The sequence below is a fragment of the Panthera leo genome, chromosome D2 (genome assembly GCF_018350215.1).
Source record: "Panthera leo isolate Ple1 chromosome D2, P.leo_Ple1_pat1.1, whole genome shotgun sequence".
In the NCBI taxonomy this organism is placed as follows: domain Eukaryota; kingdom Metazoa; phylum Chordata; class Mammalia; order Carnivora; family Felidae; genus Panthera; species Panthera leo.
The window spans coordinates 28,237,283-28,259,666 of NC_056689.1; the positions used below are offsets into that span (position 1 = coordinate 28,237,283).

At 35.3% G+C, this 22,384-nt stretch overlaps 1 protein-coding gene across 1 annotated transcript in view; it reads right to left on the bottom strand.

Annotated features, from left to right (window-relative positions):
• The window catches only part of CTNNA3 (catenin alpha 3), a 1,696,848-nt gene that overhangs the window by 1,538,313 nt on the left and 136,151 nt on the right, over window positions 1-22,384 (bottom strand). Inside the window, exon 5 of the mRNA XM_042908368.1 lies at window positions 21,038-21,157. Within this exon, the coding sequence (XP_042764302.1) occupies window positions 21,038-21,157 (120 nt within the window). The remainder of the gene's footprint in view (window positions 1-21,037; window positions 21,158-22,384) is intronic.

Consider the following 22,384-nt stretch of genomic DNA (forward strand, 5'->3'; position numbering starts at 1 on the left):
TAACCAGGCCACCTCTGCAATCACCATCCATATAAACAAATCAGTTCTTATGGTTGAGAAAAATGAACCATTACTTCTAAACCTAAGTTACAACTTGTCATTTTGCATTTGAGTATTTATTCACTGAAAGCCTATGTGGCAGGTGATCTTTGCTCTTTAGACAGGAGCCAAACACTTAAGCATGGAAAGAGGCCAAGAAGAGCACCTTGGCCTACCTTCTCGGGGGCTTAGATAAGTATCTGGAGAAAATCAATATCATGGAAATGAAATGCCAAATTGTTTTAAAAGTGCTTAGCTCTCATTCTTGGACCTAGTACTTAGCTACTTTTCTTGAAGAGAAAACTTATCACAAATGTCTTTAGCATAAAGCACCAATCTTGCTGTAATTTATTCTCCTGAATTTTTCCACAGGCCATAAGATCTGAAGACCCTAATTTGCTTTCTATCTCTTATGTCCTAATCTGAACTAAGGTGAAATTAGTGCTAAATCTCATCTTTTCCCTACCTTTCTTAATGTTAAGCACTTTGTTTTTCAAATTGATGCTGTTAGACAATTTAGGTATTGCAACAGAAATGTCACAACACTTAACAAAGAATGTCTCAAATTATTTTTTCCAAGGAAAGAAAATAAATTATATTACCAGGGGATAAATGGGAACATTGTTTTTGCAGTTGTCTTAAACACTTATGATCAAAATCCAGATAGCCAAGGAACTGGCATCTATATAATTCCAAATCTCCCAGCACATTCTCAAAAAGAAAAAATTAAAAAACAAATAAAAGTACACAAAACCTATGCCTCCAATATAACCACAAAGGAGAAAACAATCTAAATTTCAAATTACATTTAAATAGAATATTAATACCAAATCCCAGCATGCTAATGCTTCATAATCATGGTGCAAGCCTCCCTGGAGAACACAGATGGTCTAGGAAAGAAAACTGCAATGAAAATAGAAGAGGGAACCCAGCACCAATATTTACAATTGATCTAAAATCACAGCTAGGAAAAATAATAATAATAAAATAAAAATAAAATCAGAGCTAGAAAAAGAAATTCCATCCTAATTACAAAAATGCTGAAAAAAAGTCCTAGTAAATGCATGGGACTGGTACATGGGACTCTAAGAATCTGTCTTAGAAAGGCTTTGGAGGAGGATAGGGCAAAGGGAATGGAGAAACACTCTCTGGAAACTGCACAGTGAACATAAAAAGAAATGAGAAAGAGAAATTTAGGATGCTGAAAAACAAAAGTGTATTTTAAAAACTAAAGGATCCATAGCCCTTGCCCCATACCCTTCCAAAAAAAGCCATCCAGGAAATAAACTATATTTTGCAACCTTGACAGAAGAGCTTAAACTAGGAATCCTGTAAACCATCCCAGACCATCACAGAAATACAGGCTCAAGCAATCTACAAGTATAAAAAGTAACATAACAAGAAAACATAAATAAGAACCAAAACAACTCAGTTCATGAAAACGCTACCCACCCACCCCCAAATAATAGGGAGGCAAAAGAAAATGGTAATGCAATACTCCAAACTGAATTGAGTAGCCTCAAAGATTATGAAGGTTTCCCACCAAAAAAAAAAAAAAAAAAAAAAGCTCTGACACAGAGATACACACAGAACTATGCAATTTATGCAATTACTTGTTCACATAACACCAGTCATTAAAACATTAAACTAACTTTTTGTCCCTGGCATGGTTCAAGGTGTTGAGGAATAGAGAGGGAAGAATTTTCTCTATGACTTCAAGGAGCTAATGTGAAAAGGGACAGAAAAATACAGTATGACAAGTGATGTGATAAAAGTATGCGTGGAATATTTTCAAAACACCACAACGTGACATCTACCCCAAATTAGGAGCAGTCAAATCTGCAACTTGAAGTACAAGTAAGAGCCAGGCCAGGAGACTCTGAAAAGAAAATAAGCATACAGAAGTAATAGTATATGCCAAGGCATGAAGCCAGAGGAAATGTGATATGTTCAAAAAAGTACAAATATTCTGATATGGCTAAAAACAAAGCTCTTATTGGAAAATGAAGGGCCTTAAATGCCTTCTAAAATTTGGATTTTATTCTAAAGGCAATGGAGAACCACTGAAGGATTTTACATGATGACATGCTCAGATTTGCATTTTTAAAAAAACCTTTCCAGCAACAATATTTAAGGCTGAGTTTAAAAGGAGTGAAACTGAATGCAAGAAAATCAGTTATCAGGCATTTGCTAAGGTGGGGAATACAAATGGAAGAGAAAGAAGGAGTAGGAATGGATGGTAAGAAGAGATAATGGAAATTTGGGGTAGGTTGAGCTTGAAAAGCCCATTAAATAACCAGATAAAGTCTGGAATTAAAGAGAAATACTTGGAGTAAAATGAAGATATAGGAATCATCCAATTATTGATTAGGGACACTTATTTAGTCTATGAGTATATGTGAGATCATTCTATAGTGTATGTAGAGGGTACCAAACAAAAAGTAAAATGAAGAGGAAGGAAAAGGAAAAAGCAGTCGTGTTCTGGGAAACATCAACATTTATCCTGGGAAAAACTGCAAAGTATTTACACAGTAGAAAGAAAATTTAAAGGAAAAAAGAAAGAAAGAAAATTAAGATTTATAAGAAGGAAGGCCAATTGACAGTGTTAAATGCCTTACAGAAGTTAAGTTAAAAGGTCAACTTAAAATTGTCAACTGGATCCATGATAATAACAACAGTGCTGGCGTAACTGAAGGGCAGAAACCAGATTACTTAGAAGTGAAAAGTAAATAAGAAGTTTAAAAAAACTATTACATTCAAATGCCTCCTTAGAAAGGTTTGACTTCTGATTCACTGATATCACTAACCTTTCATATCACTCATTTCTTCAATAAATATTTATTGAGAAACATTCAATATGAAGAAAGACTAAGTGCTTATATTCTAATGAAGAAAGTTGGGCAATAAACAACAACAGAAATTAAATTTACAAGACAACCTCATACAGTGATAAGGGTTATGGAGAGGCCAGGGGGTGGGAGATGGTTCTTCCTTAGATGGATTAGAGAAGTCCTTTCTAAAGAAGTAGTATTTAAGCTGAAAACTAAATTATAAGAAGGCAACTTGTTATGAAGCTCTGATAGAAAAGCATTCCAAGAAGAGCAACAACCAGTGCTAAGGAGAAAATAACAAGCACATAATTAAAACTTTCCAAAAGAATTCTAAAGCTGGTACTTAATCTGCCCTACAACTGTTGATAAAATCATCTCCTTACTGAGTCCATTGGCAATACTGCTGAGCTGGTCAAGACAGAACAAATCAGCTAACTCATATTAAAATGAAAACATAAGGAATCATAAAAAAGAAAATTGTCATAGAAACCTTCCCTCACCTATATTTAACAACTCAAAAACCACTGAAGTATTCGTGTCCACTGAATGAACAAAAATGTTAATAACAGATTGCCCTAAATCTGAAAGCAGTTTGAAGATCCATAAAACAGTAAAAATTCCTGAACCTTTACCATGAAAGAAGAGCTTTTCAAGGTCACACTTCACTGGTCTCCTATTTTCAGAAGGCTCACCTAGTCCAACCCATGAAAAAAAAATTCACACAAAGATATTTTTAAAGCATAGCTTTTATATTGAGTTCGGTTTTATATGCTTAACATACATTTGAGGAAATATATATTTACATTTCTTTTCATTTATTTTCATGGTCAATTTTGGAATTTTTATGGTATCTGATTCTTAATGGGAATAGAATGCCTGTTAATAATAATTAGATACAGGAAATATTCAATTTCCCTACTTCTATCCAAGAACTGATGTAGTTAAATAAGCAGGTTAGCTCACCTAAAATCTTTCAGAAACTTAGCTATGAGGAAGAGAAGAGAGCTAGGCCTGTTGCTGTAGCTGATACAGCTTTGAATGAAGATTGCCATGTTGTTGTTATTTGGACCAAACTTTAACAGGTTAAGAATATGCTAGGGAGGAAACATGAGTAGGAAAAGTTAAAAGTAAAGAGAAAATAGGCATTCCAAATGGAGCAAGGTCCTCATAGGACAGAGGGAAATGAGGTCCAGAACATAGAATTATTCTGGGACAGAAGAGGAAACTAAGTATAAGGAAAGGAGATTTTAACACTGGGATTAAATAGTTGCTGAAAGCCAACTATCCAAACCAGGTGAAATGCTTCACATAATGAAACTATATTCCACTGAAGTTCAAAAGTGAGATGCTTTTTAGTTGCTTTATGATTTTAAAGTTCCTAATAATTAGAGCTATTTAACTCAGCACAACATTCTCTAAATGACATCATTGTGTCACAGCACTATTTTGGCTAAACTCCCACTGGTTTAATTTCAGAAACACCCTTTGAATAAAATGCCAAGTTAAAAAGAAGTAGCATCTTATGATTTCTTTAAAATAATTCAACTAATTTCAAAGGCATGCTTCCTGGAAAAGATTTGTAAGTTTCCTTTTATAGGCTTGACCATAACAGAAGAGTACATTTGAGAAGAAAGCAGCAGCTACCAAACCACCCAGATTTTAAGAGTACTTTCTTCATACAGTGAATATGTTCCTGACAGGTTCTTTAGAAACTGAATTTGGGGGTGCCTGGGTGGCTCAGTCAGCTGAGTAACTGACTTTTGATTTTGGTTTAGGCCATGATCCCAGGGTCATAAGATAGAGCCCGACATGGCCCCATGTTGGGCTTGTGCTGAATGTAGAGCCTGCTTAAGATTATCTCTCCCTCCCTCCCTCTCTCTCTCTCTCTCTCCCTCTCCCTCTCCCTCTGGCCCTTCTCCCCCACTAGTGCTCTCTTTCTCTCTCTAAAATATAAGTAAATAAACAGATAAATAGACAAATAAATAAATTACTGAATTTGTATTATGAAGGCCATTTGGACCTGGAAAAACCTTATTCTGCAACTTACTATTTGTGTGTTCTAGAACAAGTCATCAAATATGTTTACTTTCTTGTAATTTTCTTAAACTATTTTATTCTGTCTGTCCTAATTTGGCTGTCTCAGAGAGCCAGCCCAACCCATCAAGATGAACCAAGAATTGCCTCTTCTATGAAATATAATATTAACGCTTGTTGTATGGCACCCACTTGTTATCAAACTTCACTGAGTAAAGTGCAGGCCACTTTTATTTTTTCACCAGCTATGTGTAACAAAGAATAAGGCTTTTGCCAGATTTAGCAAATAAAAAATCAAACATTCCCAGTTAAATTTCAATTTCCAACAAATAATGAATACTTTTTTTAGTATAAGTATGCCTTGCACAATAGTTGAGACATAGTTAATACTGAGAAAATTATTTGTTGTTTATCTGAAATTCAAATTTAACTGGGCCTACTATAGTTTATCTGGCAACCCTAACCAAAGTGATACTTCATCTCCCAGTTGGCTATGGTAGAAGTGGGATACAAAAGCCAAACACACACACACACACACACACTCTCTCTCTCTCTCTCTCTCTCTCTCTCCCTCTCACTCACTCACTCATCTAAATATCTGCTCTCTTTCCAAATATCACAATGCTCCCCCATTCAGTCCTAGATTTGTAACTTTATAGCAGATACATATTTCACAATCATAAATACTGATTTAACTTTTTTTCAGCCTTTCAGTATAATTAATAAATAAATAACTTATTTTTCTGTAATAAAATGATTTTTTTTTTACTCTAAGCCCCATGTTGCTCAGGGCAGAAACTTAATTTAATCCTTTCCAGGTACACTCAGACCAATTCAGTGATTTCTCAGTCTATTTAGTTTTATAATTCAATTACATTCAGGTTTAAATCCTTAGATTTTTCTCCTGATTCTCCCTCCCTGGGGATGAGTCTAAGCCACAGGAGGGTTCATGCAGCTGCCAACACAGGACTGCTGGGAAGACAGTCATCTTCACCTCTACCTGGACCTGCCTTGGTCCTTCACTGGCCTCCTGTTCCTGATGTGACTCCTCCCACTTGGTCTTTAGCACTGGATAGCACTCGCTCAAATGGCACCTGGACAGTCTGCAGCTCTCTCAGTTCCCACTGCAAACTATGGTACTGGTGATCCTGGAGGTCAGCTATAACTTCCCTTACCCATCCTTCTTTAATCTGCTGCCCTTGTCTCCTCCATGTCACCAAGCTCCCTGATCCTCTCTCTGATGACTTCTGTATCACACTCTGGTCCCAAAGAAATTTTCTGATGCCTTCAACACTATATTAGAACTGGAAAAAAAAATTCTGACTTGAAAACATGGCAAAAAACACCTACTCTGCCTCTTAAGTTCCCTAGAAACCTTTCTACTCTCAGAAGTCCAGATTAGACCTGGAATTCACCGTTCATCTCAGATCCCCCAAACAGCAACGGAGTAAGTTCTATCATGTCTCCCAGCCTGAAGGAAGGGGGTAGCTATGGCACAGTGGTAGAAGACACGCACAAAAGCAGACTACATCTAAGCTTGTTTTTTCCTGTCCAATTCTTTTTCTCCCCAGCTTGGAGGGTATTTTCTGGGGTGGAAGGGAATAGGAGAAAGACAACCTGGTTATGCCCACTTGCCTCTACTTCCAAGACGTCAAGAATTGCCATTTTTTATTATCAAGGCTTAATTTGAAACTTCCCTCCAGTGTGGGCAGTCCAGGAGGAAAATGGGAAAAAGAACATGTCTCAAAGTAAAATTACGCAATATAATCTCACATTGCGCTTCTAAGAAAGTACCTTCAGGGGCACCTGGATGGCTCAGTTGGTTAAGCATCAGACTCTTAATCTAGGCTCAGGTCCACAGTTCTTAGCTTGATCTCACAGTTCATGTGCACGTTGGGCTCTGTGCGCAGACAGCGCGGAGCCTGCTTGGGATTCTGTCTCTCCCTCTCTCTGCCCCACCCCCACTCATGTGGGCACTCACTCTCTCTCAAAATAAATAAATACACTTAAGAAAAAAAGAAATAAATCACCTTGGATTCCATATTACCCTAAACTCTAAACTTTTATATATCAATCTCCCTTCATAATATTCCTTTAGCAGCTACTATGTACTTTCTAGATTGGTTCCTCTACCTGGGAATCACTTATCCCTTATGTGCTCATCCATAGTCTCCTTGTTAAACATTGTGCTCTTGTCACTCCCTTCAGACAATCCCACTGCCTGCACATTAAGCATTAGACATTCTATTTTAGTCCCTGTCATAAGAAATTATGAAAATGTTTGTGGGGTTAGAGACCAACCCAACACATCTGGTCTTATGTGACATTATCAAAATGTAACCTGCTTTCACCCATCATTTCAAGACTCAGATCATCGCCCTATAATAACATTCCCATCACATGATTATTGCAGAAATTAAGTAAGTTAAATATCTAACCTGTATAGTAGGTATTCCCATAGCTTCAGAGAGAGGAAATCTTTATTACTATAGAACGTCTAGTAGACACTGTCTCCTAACATTCCAACCTCTCTGTCAATAATCTGTAAAAGAACATTTATGTACACTAGAAGTCCTTCTGTTATTACATGAATAATCATCACTTACTGTTTCTTTATTAAAGTGAAATACTGCATAGTATGTCTCTTATATCAGAGCACCCTTGTAGAAAGTATTTACATAATGCTAAGAAGAGTCGATCTTCTTTCTGTAAACTCACTTTCTTTATAATTCTATTATTTTTTTACAACTCCTTCTAGTAGAAAATGGTTTCCATGCATAAATAACACAGCTTTTATCTCGCTGTGTGGCAGAATTATATATGCCTTTTTATTTTCAGCAGACTAGGCTCACATAGTGGTGGGGATTTATTCATGAATATATGGCTTGTGTTAGTGCTTAGGAGGAAGAGAAGTTTTAAAAAATAATAAAGTACTTTCTGCCTTTACTGAAGCTAAGTTCTAGGTTTTCATATAATTTAATACACTATCTCATTATTTTTTAATGCAATTGCCTTAAATTAAGACAAATACCATATGATTTCACTTAAATCTGAAATATTTTTTAAATGAACAAAAAAGTACTCTTAAATATAGAGAATAAGCCGGTGGTTGTCAGAGGGAGGAAGGCGGGGGTTGGGCAAAATGATAAAGGGTTATTAAGAGGCACAAAGTTCCAGTTATTAAATAAATAAATAAATAAATTTTCTCACGGAGATGAAAAGTACAGCATAGGGAATATAGTCAATAACATTGTGGCAATAATATGGTGACTATACTTACCATGGTGAGCACTGAGTAATGTATAGAATTGTTAAATTACTATATTGTACACCTGAAATTAATGTAACATTGTACATAAATACTTTAATAATACATTTTTTAAAAAGGGACAAACACGGGCAAATAAAACGTTCTATTTTATTATGTGTCAAAATTGAGTTAAATATGGCTTGAAATCTTTTACCAGTAATTACTGGGGTTCTGCCCACCTCCACTGGGTCAAAAAAAATCCAAAGTTCCCAAACTACTGAATAATAATTTTGAGTTTCCTTTTTAGCAGGAGGTTCACACCGCCTGTTATTTATTCCAGCCCTGACCCGTTAGAAGCTTTGGTAAAGCCAATTTTGTTTAGAGTATATTCAAGTTAAGGAGAATATTCATACAGGTGAAATAAATATTTCACTCATAACAGATATGAAATGAGTTATTGTTTAGATAACCAGGTTATCTGTTACATAAAAATTTTTAATTGCTTATAATATGCTACAGTGAAATGAATCCTTAGCATCATCCTAATTCCATCAATTTTGGAATATAGTTCACAATAAGATGCAGCAAAAAGAAATGTATATTGTGTTTTTCATTAATTATCATAAGCTATATATTATTTATAGCACCTATAATTCCTTTGATACACACATTATTTTCAGAGGTCTCCTAAGGAATATGCACTTTACCTTCAACATGCTATATGTCTATCTTAACTACATTTTCTTTTATTATTCTGAAATGTGACTGGTATTTTCAGCTTATCGGTCTTTAAATATGTTTTAATGTCATATTTTATAAAAATGTTACCAGTCTTATCTCTTTATCCTAAAACTACTCATAATTACTCATGCCCTGAAATATCATCAACAGTGGTTTTAGTCTAAGAGTTTGATCTTAGAGTGTGTTCATTGACCTCAGGTCTCATATAGAACCATATGTACATTATGTACATACATAAAGTATGTACATTAAAAATGTACAATGCAGAATAATAGCATCTATTCCACTTACACCAACATTCTTGAAAATTGTCGTTTTCAGGTTTTTTTCATACTGATACCCTAGTGACATTAAGAAATTACTAACTTTCAGTAGCAGTAATGTACACAAACAGTACTTATTATCAAGGGTAAGAAATAAACCTTCCAAAACTTCTTAAAGATACGGAGTAACAAAGATATCAAGATATCCTCTACGTCTGCAGGGCCAGATTTACGGAGCAGAAGAAAATGCACAGCCACTGATACAAGTCAGTCATGAGCACCACATGCTCACAAGTGCTAACTTACTTAGCATACATTGCTTAGTACAGGATCTAATTTTAGGTTTCCTTCCTTCATAAACACCCTACCACTGGTATAATTCTATCTTCTTTTTCATGGATCCCATTCTAAACCATTATTTTAGTGGTCAAATATCTTAAGTATCTTAAGCCAGGAGTTACATACTCCCTGTTTTCAAGACAAAGATGTTTCCTGACAGATTTCAAAGAGTTTCCAAAATAGATCATTTCTTCTAGGTTTAAAACAAAGTTCAGGTACATTTAATTCATTTATTCAGCTTAGTCTATATTAATGTTACCCATATCCTAAGTAAAATAAACATAATTCTCCAGTTGTTAAATGAATTTAACCTTAAGTATGCCTACTCTTACCATATGGTATAGACATACATTCTTATTAGAGTGAGCAACAGGCAAGCTAAAACTTTCTGCCCAATATTTTCTCAATACAGCACACTGCTGCTTACCAAAAATTCTCTTTATTTACATATGATACATAGCATAACATCCCAGGACTTTCTGCTTTGATCCAAAGTGAGAAGTGATGCCTTTACCCTGAGAAAATGAGCCTCATTGAGCTTACACTCAAAAGCTGACAAAGAAGGGGCACCTTGGTGGCTCAGTGGGTTAAGCAACTGACTTTTGGTTTCAGCTTAGGTCATGATCTTAAGGTTCTTGAGATCAAACCCCTGGTCAGTCTCTGTGGTGACAAGACAGAGCCTGCTTGGGATTCTCTCTTTCCTTCTCTCTCTGCTCCTCCCTCCCTCCTTCCCCCCCCCCCAACTCCCCTGTTGCTATCTCTATAAATAAATAAACTTTAAAAAAAAAGCTGACAAAAAAGACGCAAAACTTGGGAAATTTACCAAAGTATCATATTTAGTTTCTCTCAATTTTTACATGATGATTATAAGAACTGTCAAAAGTATCCTATTATTTGTAGCTCCCTTCATTAATGTAATTTTTTCTCTTTCAAATCATCATTCAAATTTTTCCTTCATAGTGTCAGCTTCCCTGACACACCCTTTTTTAATCAACTCTAACATAGGAAAAAGACCAAAACTCAATTATCTTTGATTTACAAATATAAATTTAGGATGAAGACACAAATGTATAACTATCGTGATGAAACATGCAGTGGACCATTTCATTCTTGTGCACCAATGAAAGTACCAAGAAAGATTTCGGTAATTTCCAATGTTTGAATAGAGACCTTACCACAGTAGGGATAAATACCATTATCTAAATCAGAGTCAGGAAATAAATAATTTCTTCACAAAGCAAACATTAAAATTAAAACAAAATGCATAACTTAAATTCAGAGCATACACACACACACACACACACACACACTCCCTCAAAATAATCAAAACGGTTTCATCCCATGAACTGAGTACTTCCTATCAACAATCAGCACCACACTTGGAAAACTAGCCACAGGTCAGCTGTTGATGCTGTATGGATGCAGCCACAGATCATTACCTACCTAATTGTGTATATATCTAATAGGTTCATACAGCTCTTTTGGAACAAAGGTTTTATAATGGAGTAAATGATAAATACTTAACTATGGTACAACCAGATGCTATAATAACATGAGTAGCATTTATATAGAGAATATTAACATGTATGAATGCTGTATTTTACAACAAAGAAAAAAGTTAGATTCATAAAAATACAGTTAAGGAGAAGAATGCAGTGTATATTATAGGTTGATTGTGGCATCTTGCTAAAATCCCATAAGTGATACTAAAAATATTAAGCATAATATAGTTAATAATATGGTCAATCAAAACAAATTCAGCTATTTGTTTTCAGTAGGAGAAAGAAAAGCTACTTACAATGTAAAAATTCAAAGATATCCCATCTAAATTGTAATATGACTCTGAAGAATATTAACTATATTAATTTCTATGTTTTTTTTGTTATTTCAAACCAGAGTGTATGGAAGAAATCCTATGTATACATATACCCTTGTAAATTACTGATAAAGATGTGGAACAAACCAGCCATGTTGCTCCATCTTCTGGTGGTATCTCCCCTTACCTAGATGTATATCAGCATGTGTTTCTACTGCTGTCACATTTGAAGAATGAGGAAAAAAAAAATGAAAGCTGATTAGCCTCCTCCTAAATAGAAACCTTGAAACTGTCCAAATATGGTATTTTAGAGAGCAAAAACTGAGTATGCTTTTAAAAAAATAAAGAAATAAACTGAATTTCTCATTACATATTAAATTAGCCCTCAGGCAATCAACCCCTAACAAACAAACAACTTAACATCTACAAAAGGCTGCATGATTGGTGTGTGCATGTTTAAAGCTCTGCTGTCAGCAAAACTGTTGGCCTCATCTTAGCAGCATCAACACTTTCTTTGAATTTCAGCCAGTAGTGCTTTAGGCGCACTCCCAGCACTACGATTAACACAGAGAGCTATAGCTGTAGCAGTAATCTTTTTGCCTGACAAGGATGCAGTTAACAGTCAATGCGATGTTTTCTGATTGTGCACACAGGTACAGAGGTACAACTTAGATACACAAATTTAAGAATATGTTTGAGATTATCATTTTCATCATGTCTTACTATAGTAAGTATTTAAGCTTGCTATTCTCGAACAAATGCTGCTAATACCAGCTGGTCTCATGGTCAGTTTGGCCAACTCACAGTGGACACTGCAGGGCTAAAATACTACATTCTTACTCTTCTTCAGCTCCTTGTACCTTAGACGCAACTGCTCTCATATTCAATCTATTCTTTCACTAGGGGCAAAGATGTACAAATAACAACTTCTACAACTGCTGAAATACATAACCTACAAAAACACAGTATTTATGTACACAAGCATGTCCCTTCACGTGACAGAGAAACACAAAAATAGCTATAAATTTTATTATAAAGGATACAATACTAAGGATGGCAAAAACTTCTATGTCCTACACATAGACAAAAACCTTACCACTGTATCATCACTCAGCCCAAAATATTTACTAAGTACTCACTATATTCCAGGGATTGTACTAGGCTTCTGTAATACAACTGGAAATAATTCTCCTGCAATTTATCATCTACACTCCCTTTATACTCAGAATGTGGTCCAGGAGTCAGCAGCATCTGTATCACTGAGGAATTTGTTTGACTCTCCCGTCTTACTCTAAACCTACTGAATCAAAATGCATGTTTTAACAAAACTCCCCACATGATCTGTATACATAATAAAATTTGGGAAGAACTGGTTTAGAGGGCATTCGCTTGGAGGACACAGGATCTAGAAACTGTCGAAGATAAAAATTCTTATGCAATAAAAGAATAAAATGATGTTTTCTGTATTATTTGTGTATCCATGTACTGAAGTGATTGAACTGGATGATGCTTCTAATTTCTACCTCTTCTAAAATACTGTAATATCTTTTCTTTTAAAATACTGTAATATCTTTTCTTTTAAAATAAGAATGGCACTACTGAATGATTTGCATTTACAGGCATCTCAATGTCTAACAGTGTACACGTAAATTTAGATGTTAAAAGTATCTATATTCAGCACCCATATCTATATTCAGTATACAAACCAAAGATACTGAAGGATCAATACACAACTGGCTGACTTATCCTAAAGGACTCACAAAAGGACCAAAGAAAATGTCACTTCCTATTATTGTCCCTATGCTGCCATTAGCAAAGTGTATAGCCTTGTACAGGGTATCTCCATGAGGAGATGAGGGCCAGAGTTTAGGTTCTTTGATTCTCTTATACCTTATTTGCTTTGCATCATAGGCCACCACAGCTCATAATCTTAGGAGTGAAAATTTATCCTCTCTGCACATGCAGATCATTTTCAAGCTACAAAACAGACTAGGGAAGATATCTCTTCAGAGTTAACTCTTAGAACTTTAATTCCTCATCAATAACCAACTTTTATTGATAATCTTATGGACTCAGGTATATCAATATAAAACACGCACAAATAAGTGCCATATTGATGCAAACACTAAAGTTTTTTAGCCTCCTGAAATTCCTATCAGCATTGTAAATTTTGAAAACAACCCATAACAAAGCATTAACTATTTCAATAAGCATTCCCCACTATAAAGTAGCTATAAGCTGCCCATGAGGGAAACTACCATAGTAAACAACCTTGTAAAAAATTAATAAATCTTCTCTGGTGCATGAAAATCAGCTAATATATGCTTGATTCAACAGCTTTCTACCTAAGCGCCACCAATAAACTAAACCCCAGAGACAACAGATGGAAATAGAATAGCAAACTTTAGAATTTAAAAGGTGTCTCTATATTTGTACTTTACTAATTAACTAGAAGATACCTACTTGTCATGACTATTAACTATCTCCAATGTAGAAATCAAATTTTAGAAGGAGAACCAATATATAATACGATTATTTGTTTTTAAATAAAGGATAAGGTTCTTACATAAAAATCCATAAGGTTTTTTAACTTCAGACTATAACTATAGGAAAAGAAATCACCCTATAAAGATCTGCAGTTTATGAAGTCATGAAAATGATTAGATGGCTATTGCAATAAGCTAGAAATTAGGAAATGTGAATATTAATTCTGGATCTGTTACTGACTTGGAATGACCTTGAATGATGCATCCAACCTTCTTCTCTCTCTGTACCAGAAAACTGAAGAATAAATGTAATGCCATGTGTTTTTTTTATGAGACAAACTGTACATCTGAATAAAAATGGAATTGCATATAGAGTGGATAGAACAAAACACGTTGGGGTTGATTCAAACTTTCATGTAACGTGATCTTACAATCTTACAACCTTACACAATCTTACAACATTTTTAATACTTGTGCAATGAATTTTTAATAATGTCTGAAATGCTTTGGGATCTTCAGAAACAGTTTTATAAATGGCATAAACAATCATTTTACTTGATTGGGCAAATAAGAGACAGAATACCATCTAAGATAGACATGAATATTTTAATGTAGCAGTCTTTGGTTGACTTATTCTTAAAAGGAATAATTCAATCAGAACTCTTTCAAGAGAGTTGGATTAATTACAGAACAAGGAAAGGATGGATATTCTCTCAATTGAGCTATTAACATATTTCATCTAGCAAAAGCCACTGAAGTGAATCTACTGCTTCTAGAACTATTGTTCTAGAAGCCTAACACCTCCTGCTAATGCTCATTCAGCCTCCAATTACACTCTTCCTTAGACTGAATCTGAATAATCCCAAAAGCATAGGTACTTTATTTTTAAAAGTTTTAAGTAAAATGTATTTAGGAAAATATATTTTAAGTAAAGTATATTTAAGTAAAATACACTTCCATTTTAGTGTTAAGGTAATGCAAAGTTAGTTCTACATTATACTGTCCTTACAGATAAGCAACTCCTAGTGCAACATCATTGTATATCCCCCTATCCTAGATGATCCATAACATTTGTATTGCTGTAAGTCTTTACGTTGTTGAAGACTATTACTGGCATTCATCAATTTCCTCTTCTCTATATGCTATAGTACTACAACAACAAGCCTAACACTATTCAGTTTTGTTTTGCTACGCATTGATTTCAGAGGAGCCCTACATTGTTGTCTTGTGTCCTCAGAGTTCTTGAATTCCAAGGTAAGCCTACAATTATTCTCTACATGGTCTATCATTATCCATCTAGAATTTTATTTTTCAATGCAGGGATATTAGCCTACAGTTATTCTTACTAAATAAGTTTTATCTAATTTATTTCTATCTTTCCTCATTGATAAGGGATCATTTTAAATGCAATTTTTATCCTACAAAGTATTATGTACCCTTCTGGTTTTGAAGTTATCTGAAGGGATTAACTTACTCAGTTCAGTAAAAGAAAAAAGCAGTGGTTCATTCCTGAACATCATCACTAAAGAGAAAACAATATTGTGCTGAACAATACCACCTGGAACCACAAGGGAAGTTTAGGTGCATAGGATGTAACTATGACTACATTGGGATTTAGTCAGAACATTGGGTCTACAACCTTCCACCACAGATTGTCATAGCACAAACTCAGGACCTTAATTTTACTGCCCAAGAGATATTACCACAAAAACACAGTAGAAGCAAATAATGCAACTTTTTTCTCAATAGGTATCAACAGTTTTTGTTGTTGTTGTTGTTTTGTCACACAGATCTCTAGCCCCTATATCACATATGTCCAGAAACATTCTATCTGATATGTTCAGAGCAGTGCTGGACCTTCTATGCAGTACAAAAATATACAGAATAGAGAGCACATTGTTATGGAACTTACAAACCATTATTGAAGATGGCTTATGAGAATAATACAAAACAAAATTATAACTACCACTTGTACTAACCACATGCCAGGCACGGTGCTAAGTCCTTTATATACTGATTCCTTTATGTATTTTAAAGGATTTAAAGCATTTATATATATACTTTATACTTCATATATTGTTTTCTTAAAATAGGCTATAAGTTAGGTATTACTTTCCTAACATTTTAAAAAAGAACTGTGGTGCCCAAGATGGTACAGAGTAGTCTAACCAGATTTGGCTGACTACAAAGCCATACTCTAACTGGCACTACATGGATCTTCAATAAATATATAATCAATCAGATGCTAAATTGGATGACATGGATAAAAAGCTAAGAATGGCAAAGAAGGAAGAATTTACATATTGACTAGAAGTCATGGGATGAAGTGTCATGAAGGAGGCTAGACTTCAGTTTTGCTTTAAAGAATGATTAGCAGTTAAATAAGCAAATGGAAATACCAGATACTCTAAATACCAAGTTTTATAAACCTTATGAAAAGGGCAGAAGGCAAGAATAACATGGCATGATTAGGGAGATCAGGGGTATGTGATGTGTTCTGACATGGATGTGTATCTGAAGCACAATATTTTAATTTTATATATTTTCACATCAATATGTAAATGTGCTTTAGTCTACATAACGTCCAACTCAATAATGTCAACTTTAATTTATACCAAAGGACTTCAGAAGCCTCTGGAAAGGGGATGTGTCTCATAATGCTTTTATAAATATTAAGGGTAGAAAAAGAGAGGAAGGAATTAAATTAGAGTACAGATAATCAAACTTTATTTTATTTTATTCCACAAAAACAAAACCCCAAGGAAATCTCTTGATTTATAACCTCTCAAATTAATATATAATCTGGGCTCCATATAATAACTGAAGCTTACCATTACCATTCTCTATGTAACATTAACCAGGAAGATAAAAACCAAATAGTCCAAGCAGATAACCTCCAAGATTGCATCTCCAGATAATAAAAACTGAAAAAGTCTCCAGACTCTCAGGTTAATCTTGCCTTGTCATCTAGTTACTTCTGGCTGATTCAAACTAAAAAACCCATCACCTCATCTATCAGGGCCTCCTCTCACCTCTTCCAACCAAAGCTATTTTCAACATTAGTCCTTTTGACAGTAGGAAAATGTAGAGATGCTTGTGCCCCAACTTAAAATGTAGCCTAAGGAATAGTTGAAGTATAAGCACTAACTCTTAAAGAAAAAAGAAAAGAAAGGAAAGGAAAGGAAAGGAAAAGGGAAAGGGAAAGGAAAAGGGAAAGGGAAAGGAAAGGGAAAGAGAAAGGGAAAGAAAAAGGAAAAGGAAAGGAAAAGGAAAGGAAATAGCTAAGGTCACACCTAGAGGAGAGAAGGTACAGTAACTCCAAAAAATAAAGGTAAAAGATGAGAGCAAAGTACTCCAGGGATCCCTCTGGCCCAGGGAAAGAAATCTCTCAAAATGATGTTAAAATATCATAGAAAGGGACAAGAAATAAAATCTAATGAATGAGTCCAAGAAAATATTTGTAATCAATTCACTGGTCATCCATAATTCATAATTAAGGTAATATTAACATTTTGTGCCTGTTTAAAGAAGTGGATGGAAAATGAAATATGTTAGGAGAAAAACTAAATAAATAAGGCAAGGGACAATCTGTCAATCTTCCACATCCAGGAAGTCAAAGGGTAAATGCCTTTCTGAATTTTAAAAGTAGAGTAAGACACATCAATTTTAATTGCCTGGATTCTGAGGCCAAAACTTTGGGAATGCTTCCTTGTTTAAAATAACAACAGCACCAACAAGTATTTATTGAGCATTTGCCATGGGTCAGATACTGTTGTGAGCACTGTAGAGAATACAGCATTGAAGGTGACAGACGAGGCTCTGTCCTTATGGAGCTTATGTGCTGTCACAAAAAGGAATGATAAATATGGTTAGACCAGGGAACAAAGCATGACTAATTCTCTGGTAAAAAGAATCCTGCCTTATAAGGCAGAATCTTTCTTGCTGAATTGCAATTTTACAGAGACCTGAATCTTTTCCAGTAGGAGAAACTTACTTGTATGGGTTTAATAGGTTTGGAGGCCTTTTAAGGTGCAGGATTGGAGATAAAAGGCAAATCCTGTCAAGTCAGAGAAGAGTTGATGTTCTGACTCTTCCAACCCTGCCCGTCCTAATTCACAATTCATCTGTGACTTTGGTACAGAACTTGGTTAATACAACAAATTTCTAGAAAGCTCTGCTACATTTGGAAGCAAAATGGGAAGTAAACAAAATCTGTCTTCACTATTCTCTGCCATCTTCTTCATTTGCTACGTCTTCTTGTATTCCTGTCTTTTTCTCTCCCTTTTTTCTATTTTAAGATTTTTTAAATTCTTCAAAGAATCAATGTTTTCATTTATGATAATATTTTCCCAGGTCTTATTCTTAATATCCCTTCACAGAGACAGGCTGGGGAGTGGGGGGTTGGGTGATCAATTAAATCAAGAGTTCTAGGGACATAGTGTAAAACCAAGTACAGTTTAATTTCCCTCACTTGAGCCCTCTTATCATATCCCTACAAGTCCCCTTCCCTCTTTACCATCACTCTTTGGTTCCTGACTTTCTTTCTACTCTATCATCCTCTTTCTCCTTCCCTCCAATTCCCCTCCCATCTGTTCTGGGTAGGAAAAAAATGATCACTGATAGGGAGAGGTGGAGTTGAATAATACAAAAGGATTGACAGTCTGATGTGTATGCAGTTAAATTTTGTCCCTTTGAGTTTAAAACACTGCCTTGTGTGAATAAATTTCACTAGAACCATGGTTACTAGACATAACACTCAGAAGATTGTGAAGATAAAGTTTGATGCATTTTCTTAGCTGTCTAAAGATATTCTTCCAAAAATCCTTTTGTGTTTTTGTATATATTGAACAATTTGCATGAGAGAAAGAGAGGCAGAGAGAGAAGTGTTTTGCCTGTTTTGCCTCCCACCAGGTAAGGTACTCCACTCTCAAAGGTCTCTTTATGCCCTGGGTCTGGTATCCCTAAAATTATCTTCATATTGCATATCTAGACCTCCTCACTTTCCTACCCCAGCCTGGCTCCCTGCAGGGATACTGGGAATAAGACTCCACCCAGGTGTGGAGTCCGACAGATTTAGATTTGAAGCCCAGTTTTATGTGTTATTAGCCCAGTGACCTTAGGCAAGTTACTTAACTCTCTTAACAATTTTCTTGCCTTAAAATAGTGCTCATAAAACCATCCCCATTATATTGTTATCAACATTTCAGTATCTAATCCATATAGGTATTAATCACCATATGTGATACATAATTGCCATTTAATAGTATATATGTGTGTGTGTGTATATATATATATATATATATACACACACACACATATATTTACACCCCATGTGCCCATATGTTACTCATACACACATGCAATTTACTTACCTGTCCTCAAGGCCATCCTGTCAGAGTTCTGCCCTCCTGCCCTTGAAGCATTAGCATTTTTCCAAATTCACAATTAGCTAATGCAAGAATCTAATCAATGAAAATGTGCTAATAAGAAAGAATAAGAGAAGAGGGCAGTGACTACTGCCTGCCAACTCAAATATCCCTCAGTGGTAAAATATGGCTCTTGGAAAACAAAACTGTACTAAAAAATGCATAGGCCAGAGCAGTGACTTATGATGTGAATTTTAAGTAGCATCATATGGGAGATTCCTGTAGTAGTTCTCTGTAACTGTGACTGCTTCTGTACATGTGCTAATATGTAAGCCCTCACTAATTTTAAAATAAATAAAACTTCAATGGATATTGTGTCCTTTTCATATAAATTAAATATATGCAGAGATACTCCATTTACCCCAGAACATTCTACAAAACAAATACACCTTCTCAGGAATACAGGGCAATGGGAAGGCTAAATGCCCATGCAATGTCAGTGATAGAGCAAACCCAGAACACAATTCTCTTTTCAAGTCAATATTTCTAGACCATACTGTGGTGACTCCATAAGGTGTAACTAATAAGTCATACAGAGAAAGATGGATACCATATGTTTTCACTCTTATGTGGATCCTGAGAAACTTAACAGAAGACCATGGGGGAGGGAAGGGAAAAAAAAAGAGAGGGAGGGAGCGAAACCATAAGAGACTCTTAAAAACTGAGAATAAACTGAGGGTTGGTGAGGATGGGAGGGAGGGGAAAGTGGGTGATGGGCATTGAGGAGGGCACCTGTTGGGATGAGCACTGGGTGTTGTATGGAAACCAATTTGACAATAAATTTCATGTTAATAAATAAATAAATATAAAAAATAATAAATAAATAAATAAATACCCAGCTTTGAAAACTCCATCCAAAAGATCCAAAATTTGTGAATTGGGCAATGGCAAGAGAGTTGCACCTTTTGCCACACGAACAGAAAAGACTCTTAAGTAATGGACTCGGTGCCTGCCCATACGAGTCAGCCACTTAGTCATTTTTCTAGACGCTATCCATCACTGAGCACATTGCCGAATTTCATGCAACCTAATTTAAACGTCTATCTGGCTGTTCTGATTGGAATAAACAATCAAAGTAAAAGCTTGACAACTCTGACACCTAGTGGCTGGGAAGAAACTGGTGAAGATCAGCTTGAGAAAATTAGCTAGCTAATTACTGCAGCAGTATCTTGCAAACACACTGAACTTAATGATAATTAATACATTTTTTTAGTACTAATTCTAAAAGCAATCTTATAAAAGTCTATTTTGGCTCTGTATTTATTTGGAGTTCTATAAATGGAGGCTGAAAGACTTGCATTTGTAAAGTATATTTTCCTGTTCAAATTTACACAGCAAAATTTCACTAATCTTCAGAGATCAAACAAGAAAACTATTCATACGTTGACATATTCATGATCCTTTCCCTTAATTTTGTATGTATATCTACATCCTTTTCCTGGTCATCAGGTGATTTTTCTCCTCAAGTATCCCCCTGTCAAATATAAAAGCCATGTGGCCAAGCCATCACAGAGGTTTCCTATATGCCACTGAGGCATCCTGAATCAAAGGGTAGCTATATCTTCACAAACCAGCAGGAGTTTTCTTTAAGAGAGGTATATGGACTCATGTGGAACCCCCCAAACTGCACATCTAAAAGCAAGGACCACAATGAATCTGTATGAACACGGCAGGTCAGCACAGCACAGCACAACCTATTTCTGCCCTAAACATTAGAAGGTAAGTTTCCCCAGATCCACTTAAAACTGACAGGCAGGATGGTAGGAAGCTAAAGTGTTCATCTCCTCCACCAAGGAAAGTTCTGACTCCTACCTGCTGACGTTTGAAGGCTAAATAATCCAGATTTTCCAGCTCCTTCCCAAGCTTCTGGTAGGTTTTCTGGAGGTCAGATTTATTGGAAACGTTTTTAAGAGACTCAAATGTTCTTTGAAACTGAAATTGAAAACAAAAGTAAATCATTAGGATAGCAGCACATTTTCCTCGAATGCCTAACTAGCTAAAACAGGGAAAGAGTCAACACTGAGTCTCAGGTTCCCTCATTCATAATAGATAACAAATACTAATTGCCTTTCAATGAAATTTAAGAAAGACTGATTATAAAGGATTAGAAGCTGTATCATAAGAACAAAGAACATTATTGCATGAATGGGAAGTGTGTTTAGTCCTCATTCCAACAAAAGAGCATACTGCATTTTCAAAAAATGGGTGCCTGGGTGGCTCAGTCAGTTAAGTGACTGACTCTTGATCTCAGTCAGGTCTTGATTTCGGGGTCATGAGTTCAAACCCCACACTGGACTCTGCGCTGGGCATGAAGCCTACTTGAAAAAAAAAAAAAAAGGAAACCTGTTTTAGCATACACCACTACTTCTAAAGAAAAAAACTGCAATGAATATATGATTTTAAATCATAATGAGGAAGTATTAAAAGGGCTCTCACATTCCAATCACGGAAACAAATTCATGTAAAGGTAGCCACTTGCCTCTACAGACATATCCATGCAAGATAAGTACCCTACAAACTTCAACCAGGAAGATCTCTCAGATCTTATATTTTGAGAAGGAAAGAAAACTAACATTTTGGCAATGGAAGCATATGTAGCATGTTCAGCAAACATTTATTCATTTCTGCTCTATAATGCAGATGAGTTATAAAATCAGTTCTGCTGAATCAGAACACTTCTGTTCATTTTTGAGTCAGATACTAGATAAACACAAAGGAGACAAATTGCAGTGGATCATAGAATATTGTTCTGCTGCTAATAATTAATTAAGCAAAGGGAGCTCACAAGAAATTCAATTCTTGATTTATTTTAGTAAATTAGAACATACTTTGGAAGATTAGTGATTTAAAATGTCAAGTAATGTCGCTTACAATGACATTTACATTTGCTCTCTCTTCATGCCATTCATTTCCCATATTCTCACTGTGTGCCTTTAGATAGACTCCTACAGAGAGAGACTTCACCATCTTAAACACACCAGAATTCCACTGTGACTATGATGCTGTGAGACAGGCTAGTAAGATTTTATAGAGTATTATTAAGTTTCCAGGGAAATTACTTGACCCTTACTATTCAAACTCTATGGAGTAAGTCATATTATAACGGCATTCTACTGAATTAAATCCTCAATTTCACGAAAGCAACATGTTTATCTCAAT